Source organism: Penaeus monodon, chromosome 43 (genome assembly GCF_015228065.2).
Source record: "Penaeus monodon isolate SGIC_2016 chromosome 43, NSTDA_Pmon_1, whole genome shotgun sequence".
NCBI lineage: Eukaryota > Metazoa > Arthropoda > Malacostraca > Decapoda > Penaeidae > Penaeus > Penaeus monodon.
In genome coordinates, this window is record NC_051428.1 from 24,726,862 (window position 1) to 24,736,861 (window position 10,000).

At 40.0% G+C, this 10,000-nt stretch overlaps 1 protein-coding gene across 1 annotated transcript in view; it reads left to right on the forward strand.

The window, feature by feature from the left end:
* LOC119568209 (metalloreductase STEAP4-like) overlaps positions 1-10,000 on the forward strand; it is a gene marked incomplete in the record, with an annotated part of 21,223 nt that overhangs the window by 10,220 nt on the left and 1,003 nt on the right. Inside the window, 2 exon segments of the mRNA XM_037916637.1 lie at positions 6,775-6,983; positions 7,622-10,000. The exon segment at positions 7,622-10,000 is cut by the window's right edge and continues 1,003 nt beyond it. Coding sequence (XP_037772565.1) covers positions 6,775-6,983; positions 7,622-7,750 — 338 coding nt within the window.

Consider the following 10,000-nt stretch of genomic DNA (forward strand, 5'->3'; position numbering starts at 1 on the left):
CTCCCTCCTCTTCTCCCCCCCTCCCCATCCCCTCCTCCTTCCCCTCAACCATCATGCTCAATATAACATTTTATTCCTAAAAAAAACATCAAGAAAACCGATTTGCTGCGCTCTCAGTTTCCTGCCGTTGCGATGCCAATCATTCTGCTACCATGGTCGGCGTATATCGTATCGATGGCGTCTGTTTGTCTATGTATGTTTCGATTTGGTTTCGTGTGCGTTCGTTTGTTTCTTGTGTTTCGTTGGTTAGTTTACGTGTAATTTCTTGTTTAGTTCGATGTGTTTCGTTGTGTTTGCATTGTTCATTCGTGTTGTCTTCGATTTCTTGATTCTTGTTTCGTTGCAGTATGTTTCGAGTTTGGTTCGTTGCTGTTTCGTTGGTTTTTCGTTTTGTTTCGTGTGTTTGTTTCGTTTGTTTCGTTGTGTTGTTCGTTGTTTTCGTTGTGTGTTGTTTCGTTGTGTTTCGTTGTGTTTGTTTCGTTGTGTTTCGTTGTGTTTGTTTCGTGTGTTCGTTTGTTGTTTCGTTGTGTTTCGTTGTGTTTGGTTTCGTTGTGTTTCGTTGTGTTTGTTGTTCGTTGTGTTTCGTGTGTTTGTTTCGTTGTGTTTGTTTCGTTGTGTTTCTGTGTTGTTGTTGTTGTGTTCGTTGTGTTTCGTTGTGTTTGTTTCGTTTTCGTTGTGTTTGTTTCGTTGTGTTTCGTGTGTGCGTTTGCGTTGGTTGTTCGTTGTGTTTCGTTGTGTTTCGTTGTTTCGTTGTGTTGTTGTTCGTTGTGTTCTGTTGTGTTTCGTTTGCATTGTGTTTCGTTGTGTTTGTTTCGTTGTGTTTCGTTGTGTTTCGTTGTGTTTCGTTGTGTTTCGTTGTGTTTGTTTCGTTGTGTTTGTTTCGTTGTTTCGTTGTGTTTTGTTGTTTCGTTGTGTTTGTTTCGTTGTGTTTGTTTCGTTGTGTTTCGTTGTGTTTCGTTGTGTTTGTTTCGTTGTGTTTGTTTCGTTGTGTTTCGTTGTGTTTGTTTCGTTGTGTTTCGTTGTGTTTCGTTGTGTTTGTTTCGTTGTGTTTCGTTGTGTTTTTGTTTGCTTCATTGTGTTTCGTTGTGTTTTGTTTCGTTGTGTTTCGTTGTTTCGTTGTGTTGTTTCGTTATGTTTGTTTCGTTGTGTTTGTTTCGTTGTGTTTCGTTGTGTATTGTGTTTGTTTCGTTGTGTTTCGGTGTGTTTCGTTGTGTTTGTTTCGTTGTGTTTTGTTGTGTTTCTTTAGTCTTTAGTTGTTGTCTTTGTTGGAGCTTGGGGGGGGGGGGTTGGTGTCTTTGTTTTTTTTCCTAGTTGTCTTTGTTGGAGGTGTTTTTTTGTTGGTGTCTTTTATTTCGTTGTTTTCTTAGTTGCAGGCGTCTTTGTCTTTGGAGGAGTCTTTGTTTCTGTCGTTGTTATGGTCTTTGTTGGAGCTGGAATGGTGAGTTTGTTGGAGTATTGTGAAGATCTCTGTTGGAATTGATATGTGTTTTTGTTGGCGTTTTTATTTTGTTGCGGTTGTTCTTTGTCTTTGTTGGAGCTGGATTTTTTTTTCCGCTGGAGGTTTGTTGTTAAAGTTGTCTTTGTTGCTTTTATAGTTGTTAGAGCTATCTTTATTGGAACTATCTATCTATCTGTCTGTCTATCTATCTATCTATCTATCTATCTTTGAGACTTCCTTCCCATCCCTATCCTTCTCTCTGTTCCTACCAGTTATCATCATTCCCCGTCACTCCCCCTTCATCGCTATTCCATTCCCTCCCCATGGCCTCTTCATCCTTCTTCGTCTTCGTCTTCGTCTTCGTCTTCGTCTTCGTCTTCATCTCCATCTTCGTCTTCGTCTTCGTCTTCGTCTTCGTCTTCATCTCCATCTTCGTCTTCGTCTTCGTCTTCATCTTCATCTTCGTCTTCGTCTTCGTCTTCGTCTTCATCTCCATCTTCGTCTTCGTCTTCGTCTTCATCTCCATCTTCGTCTTCGTCTTCGTCTTCGTCTTCGTCTTCATCTTCATCTCCATCTTCGTCTTCGTCTTCGTCTTCGTCTTCATCTTCGTCTTCGTCTTCGTCTTCGTCTTCGTCTTCATCTTCATCTTCATCTTCGTCTTCGTCTTCATCTTCGTCTTCGTCTTCGTCTTCATCTTCATCTTCGTCTTCGTCTTCATCTTCGTCTTCGTCTTCATCTTCGTCTTCGTCTTCGTCTTCGTCTTCGTCTTCGTCTTCGTCTTCGTCTTCGTCTTCATCTCCATCTTCGTCTTCGTCTTCGTCTTCGTCTTCGTCTTCGTCTTCATCTTCGTCTTCGTCTTCGTCTTCATCTCCATCTTCATCTTCGTCTTCGTCTTCGTCTTCGTCTTCGTCTTCGTCTTCATCTTCGTCTTCGTCTTCATCTTCGTCTTCGTCTTCGTCTTCATCTTCGTCTTCATCTTCGTCTTCGTCTTCGTCTTCGTCTTCGTCTTCGTCTTCATCTTCGTCTTCGTCTTCATCTTCGTCTTCATCTTCGTCTTCGTCTTCGTCTTCGTCTTCGTCTTCGTCTTCGTCTTCATCTCCGTCTTCATCTCCATCTTCATCTTCGTCTTCGTCTTCGTCTTCGTCTTCGTCTTCGTCTTCTTCTCCATCTTTCGTCTTCGTCTTCATCTTCGTCTTCGTCTTCATCTCCATCTTCATCTTCGTCTTCGTCTTCGTCTTCATCTTCGTCTTCGTCTTCGTCTTCATCTTCGTCTTCGTCTTCATCTCCATCTTCGTCTTCGTCTTCGTCTTCGTCTTCGTCTTCATCTCCATCTTCATCTTCGTCTTCGTCTTCATCTCCATCTTCATCTTCGTCTTCGTCTTCATCTCCATCTTCATCTTCATCTCCATCTTCGTCTTCGTCTTCGTCTTCGTCTTCATCTCCATCTTCATCTTCGTCTTCGTCTTCGTCTTCGTCTTCATCTCCATCTTCATCTTCGTCTTCGTCTTCATCTCCATCTTCGTCTTCATCTTCATCTCCATCTTCATCTTCGTCTTCGTCTTCATCTCCATCTTCATCTTCGTCTTCGTCTTCATCTTCGTCTTCGTCTTCGTCTTCGTCTTCATCTTCATCTCCATCTTCATCTTCGTCTTCGTCTTCATCTCCATCTTCATCTTCGTCTTCGTCTTCATCTTCGTCTTCGTCTTCGTCTTCGTCTTCGTCTTCGTCTTCATCTTCATCTCCATCTTCATCTTCGTCTTCGTCTTCATCTCCATCTTCATCTTCGTCTTCGTCTTCGTCTTCATCTTCGTCTTCGTCTTCATCTCCATCTTCATCTTCGTCTTCGTCTTCGTCTTCATCTTCGTCTTCATCTTCGTCTTCGTCTTCGCCTTCGTCTTCATCTCCATCTCCATCTTCATCTTCATCTTCGTCTTCGTCTTCGTCTTCGCCTTCGTCTTCATCTCCATCTCCATCTTCATCTTCATCTCCACCTCCATCTTCATCTTCATCTTCATATCCCTCACTTGTCCCCTTCATTCTTCCCCTTCAATCACCCCTCCCCCATCCTCACCCCTTCACCCTCACCCCTCCTTCTACCCCATCCCATCCTTTATCCCCCCCTCCCCAACCCCCCTCACTATACCCCATCCTTCCCCCTTATCCTCCCCCCCTCCCCAACCCCCCTCACTATACCCCATCCTTCCCCCTTATCCTCCCCCCCTCCCCAACCCTCATCCACCCCCCCATTCACCCCCCCCCCCAAGCAAGCAGGATCCAGCAGCGCCGCTAATCAGCGCCTCCTTCAAGCAGTGCGTGTTTGGTTGTCTTGTTAAGGCAACTTTCGAACTCTCCAGCCAGCTTATTTTGCCTGAATCTGTGTCCTGCTTGTGTGTGTGTTATGTCTGTGTGTGTTCCGTATGTTTGTGTGTGTGTTATGTCTGTGTGTTTTCCGTATGTTTGTGTGTGTGTTATGTCTGTGTGTGTTTTGTATGTTTGTGTGTGTGTTATGTCTGTGGGTATTCCGTATGTTTGTGTGTGTGTTTTATGTCTGTGTGTGTTCTGTATGTCTCTATGCGTGTTATGTCTGTGTGTGTTCTGTATGTTTGTGTGTGTGTTTTATGTCTGTGTGTGTTCTGTATGTTTGTGTGTGTTCTGTATGTGTGTGTGTGTCATGTGTGTATTATCTATGTCTGTGTGTCCTGTTTGTGTGTATTATGTCTGCGTTCTGTCTGTGCATGTTATGTTTGTATGTATTACGTGTATGTGTATCCTGTTTTTGTGTATTATGTGTGTGTGTGTGTGATGTGTGTGTTATATATGTGTATATTATGTTTATGTGTATTATGTATGTTTTTGTCCTGTTTGTGTGTATTATGTTTGTGTATGTTATGTATGTGCGTGTGTCCTGTCTGTGTACGTTATGTCTATGTAGTCATGGGCGATACACATTTTTATGCAATCGATTACTTTGATTACTTTTGCAATCAATAATAGATTAATAATTGATACTTTCCGATTACTCTCACCTGGAAATAAATTACGCAATGGTAGATTTGAAGAGTATAAGGTATACATTAATGGTTTTAGTGTAGTCTCTCTGTCTCTCATCTCTTCTCTTCTCTTCTCTTCTCTTCTCTTCTCTTCTCTTCTCTTCTCTTCTCTTCTCTTCTCTTCTCTTCTCTTCTCTTCTCTTCTCTTCTCTTCTCTCTCTCTGTCTGTATGTGTGTGTGTGTGTGTGTGTGTGTGTGTGTGTGTGTGTATGTGTGTGTGTGTGTGTGTGTGTGTGTGTGTGTGTGTGTGTGTGTGTGTGTGTGTGTGTATGTGTGTGTGTGTTGAAACTGTTCCCGTCGCCCCTTTCCTCCTCCCCCCTCCCCCCTCCTCCCACCCAATCACTCAGGCGATAACGGACGTGAAGGAGCCAGGCGAGTAAATATGCGCCTGATTGTTTTTTGTTTTTTTTTATAACAAGTAAAATAAAATCATTACTTCATAACTAAGGAAATAACATGCAACACCTAGTGGAGTAGAACAAAACAAATATTTTTTAAAAAATCATAATTTATCTAATTATCTTTGTTATTCTGTTAACGAGAGCACAGAATGGAAAGTTTAATTTATAATACCACTAATTCATACTCATTAAAAAAGACTAACAAAGCATGTTTATAATCTTTAAAATATGGGAGGGAAGGACGTGGAGGGAAGGACGAATTTCCTTTAGGGAGGCGTGGTAGTTAAAAGCAAAGACTATATAGGATATAGTCTTTGGTTAAAAGGTTAGGAACCACTGTGCCAGACGGTTCTCTTTCCAACTTTGACTCAGGGAGTAATCGTTTGGTAATCGATTACTTGAAATTATAACCGATTGCTCAGAAATTTCGATTACGCCCATTACTATGTCTGTGTGTGTGTTCTGTTTGTATGCGTTATGTCTGTATGTGCTGTCTGCGTGTATTATGTGTCATGTCTGTATGTATTATATATGTGTGTGTCCTTTCTGTATGAATTATGTCTGTGCATCCTGTCTGTGTGTGGCCTGTCTGCATGTATCCTGGTTGTGTTATGTTTGCATGTATTTAGTCTGTTTCCTGTTTAGCTGTGCCTGTCTGTATGTATTATGTATGTTGTGTGTATCATGTCTGCCTGTATCTAGCCTGTGTCTTGTTTGCATGTCTCCATTTGTCTGTATGGATCCTGTCTATGTGTCTAAATCATATTTTATGTGTATTTTATGTTTCTTGTCTGGAACCTGTCTGCATTTTGCTTGTAGTGTATTATACCTGTATTTCGCCTGCATTTTGTCTCTCTTTATATTTTCATTTCGTCTCTATGTATCCAGCCCCAATTATGTATCCATCTTGTCCGATATTTTGACTGTATCCCGCATGTATTTTCTTTGCATTTTGGTCGTTGTCCTGTTTTGCATGTGTGTGTGTGTGTGTGTGTGTGTGTGTGTGTGTGTGTGTGTGTGTGTGTGTGTGTGTGTGTGTGTGTGTAAGTTCCTGTGCTTCAGTTTGTCTCATCCCTTTTTATCATTCATTGTTATTTTTCCCTTTCTCTGTTTCTATATTTTTTTCATTTTTTTTTCGTTCGCTATTTTTATACATATAGATTTTTTTTCTTCTTCTTCGCTATCATTTTCTTTCTTATATTTTGGGATTCTTACCATTCGTCTCATTTTCTCTTACTCCTTCGTTTCTCTCTGTATTCTACATTTATCTTTTCTCTGTCTCTTGTTTTCCTTTATTTTTTTTATTTTTTTTTCGTTCCATTTTCTTTTCCTAATCTTTATCGGCTTTAATCTTGATTTCCGTCTTTTATTAATCTATTTTCATTTAAATATTTCCTTTCTTAATTTTCTGCCTTTGTTCTTCTTCTCCTGTCTGTGCATGCTATTTATCATATTTTTTCACTATTTTTCTCAGTTCCTTTGCAATAAGCTGCAATATGCACATGGTAAAGTAGGAAGGTATTTTTGAAAACTCAAATTTGCACAACAGGTTGCAACTTCCCAACAAGAATGTTTTAGTTATGGTTCTGTGTGTGTGTGTGTGTGTGTGTGTGTGTGTGTGTGTGTGTGTGTGTGTGTGTGTGTGTGTGTGTGTGTGTGTGTGTGTGTGTGTGTGTGTGTGTGTAATTGCATCAATTGTGTAAACTTGTTTATACACAAGGACGAACAGTTGATCTAACCACCCATTCTTTGCCCCTCCTACCCTCCATCCTACCCCCTACCCTCCATCCTCCATCCTACCTTCCCCTCATCCTACCCTCCCCCCATCCTTCGCTCATCCTTCGCTCCCCTCATCCTTCGCTCCCCTCATCCCTCCCCTCGACAGCTGCCCTATTGACGGCTTCGCTGGCAGTGTTGGGCATCACTTCCCTTCCGTCCGTATCCGCGAGACTGACCTGGCGAGAGTTTTCCATCCTGCAGCGTTATTTAGGATGGTTTTCGGTCTTCTCCGTCACCATCCACGCCATATTCAGTGACTTCGAGCACTTATACAAGGCTGAGTTCGTTTGCATCTTCCTCCCTCTCGGCACGCAGGTAAATAACGATTTCTCGAGAACGGATTCGGACGATAATGAACGCGAGATGTGTGACTTATTTTCCGAGTGTGATTTATTTTCCGGGTGGGATCCATTTTTCCAAGCGTGACTTATTTTCCTACTGGTGTTATTTATGCTCATCTTATTATAACAGTAATAATTACAGTGATAGTGATGATAAGAAGAATGACGAAGATAGTGATAATGAGAATATGATAATGATAATGAGAATGAAAATGATGATGATAATAATAATGATAATAGCAATAATAATAATAATTATAATAATAATAATAATAATAATAATAATAATAATAATAATAATAATAATAATTATAATAATAATAATAATGATAATAATAATAATAATAATAATAATAATAATAATAATAATTATGAAGGTGATAATACAAAGCAGCAATATTGTTAATCATGATTTATATATAAACACAAACACACAACGCAAACGAAGAATGGTAAATGATGATGATTATAATGAGTGTTGTTAATATTAATAATAACGATAATGATAATGATCAATAATATTAATGATGATAATAAAAGATAATGAGTTTACAACATTATCATTATCATTATCATTATTATCAGTAATAAGAATAATTATAAATTTTACAGGTGATCGTGACAATGTGTCTGCTCACCATTCTGATGAAACTGCCCCTCCTCCTGCCCTGCGTTGATGCCAACCTCGACAAGATCAGGAGGGGGTATGAGAGGGGGGGGAGTGCGGCGTCACCTGCCTGATTCTTTTTTTCTTTTTTCTTTTTTTGTGAGGAGAGGGGGGAGATGGAAAACGGAGGGTTTTTTTTTTTGGGGGGGAAGGGGAAAGGCGAGAGGGAAGGGAATGGAGAAACAGATAATAAACATAAAATAAGGAATATCGAAAGTAATAAATTCTTTTTTTCTGTGTCTTTCGTGTAACAAATTTCTTGTGACTTTTAATCATTGTATCATGTTAAGAAACTATTTCAAAAATAAATTGATAAATACCTGAAAAATTATTTTTTTACTATTGATACAAGCTTTTATTTGATTAATCGGTTATAAACATTATAAGTATATACATTTATAAATATCCCTTATTGTATATGTATAAATTAATTAATTAATAGATTTATAGACATATAGAACAGAATCACGTCTTTCCGATTTTTTAACGATACCAGAAAACAGAATTATATTAAACACTGATGTTTACTTGTCCAAACTTCACTGCATTATTCAATTTAACTTCGATCCCTAATTAAAACTTTATATGCATCAAGACAGATAACCTCCACGCTGGAAAATAAAAACACATAATTAAAAGGAGATTAATAACAAATCTTCTATTCAAATTATTTTTTTTTTTTATTGCTATTTTTTTCATTATCTTTAACGGAATAGAAATGGTGTTGGATAGAAGTTCACGTAAGATCTTAACCCGAAAATATTAAGAATGATTATGCCTTTGAATTTGCATCCATATTTCTCATTAATTATGCTTTCTTGGTTAATTACAACTTCTCTTAACCCTTTCATTAGTAGTTGATATAATTGATATCAGTTAATTGATGCAAAATCTTGGCTATTGAGGATAAAAGAGGATATTTCTCTGTAGATACCATAAAGAGACAGAAGTGTTAAATATTACTGAAAAGTTTATTTAATCATCACGAAAAGTTTGATTATTCCAATTATATGTCTACCTGTCTGTTTGTATATTTATTTTGATTGGTTTTTCAAAATCCATTTTTTTACCGTCCTGCTCTTTTTCTTTTTCTTTTTTTATTTTATTTATTTATTTTTTTTAGAAAATAAACTATGTAACCAAACATGATTTTATATTCACTTCAAAATTATATTAACTGCCTTTGGTTAATGAATTTCTGTTGTAAAACGTATATTTTTTCCTGCCTCTCCTTTGTGCCTCTGTACTTCGGTTCAAGATCTTGTAAGAATAATCAGTTTATGATAAATAAAGTATTAACGTGTTTCATGATTACTTTATAAACATGGAATTCTCTCTCTCTCTCTCTCTCTCTCTCTCTCTCTCTCTCTCTCTCTCTCTCTCTCTCTCTCTCTCTCTCTCTCTCTCTCTCTCTCTGTCGTGGTATATCTCTCGTAGAAGTAGGACGTGTTTTAGTGCTGTCCTCAGTCGTGACAGAATCCTGTGTTTACCCGCCCCTAGACAAGGAGCGGGCGAGGTGCCTCTGGTCCTCCAGCTATTTGTCACCTCTTCCCAGGTGTCAGCATGGCTAGTGTTGTTATATCTGACGTAGAAATGGAGGATAAAAGTTTAACCTCGCAAGGACATGTTGAAGTGGATCCCGTAAGAGGGAAAGAAGTGAAGGAAGTGTGGACATGAGTGACAATGAGAATGGATGCGAGCGGGAGGAGAAGAGGAAGAGGAACGAAGAGGGAACCTAAGCAGGAAATCAGCGTGTCGATGTGAATGGCAGGAAGCGATTGCTATTCCCACAGGACTGCGCCATGAGTTTCCTGGAGAAATTAAGGTGGGCCATGGAACTGGGTCGGGACCACCGTGATTTCGAGCCACTTATGAAGGAAGGCAGAGGGAGGCCGTATCTCACGGGACGGAAAGGCGAGGCGGAGCAGACACTGACGGCTCAGGGATACCAGGGGACAGCGGTGACTGTCCCAAAGGCTGGGGAAAGAATCACTAACGTGATAATTTTCCGATACCCGACCATACTTGACTGGGTGAAGCGGCACGCGTCCAGGGGCGAGGAGTGGAGTCAGCTCGTTGCCCTCCTGAAAGGGGAAGTGCCAGAGAGAGTATTTATCTTGGAGCAGGGTACAGGAGGATGGCACCGCCAGTCATGTGCCTCACGTGTTGCAGATGGGGCCATAAGTCTTGGACCTGTCAGCAGGATGCTCGATGCAGGTTCTGCGGTAGAGAGCATGACTCCAGGATCTAGATGCTGCAATTGCGAAGGCCCCCACAATGCCGGGTCTCTGGCATGCAGGGCAAGGCCTCAATCAAAGCTCATT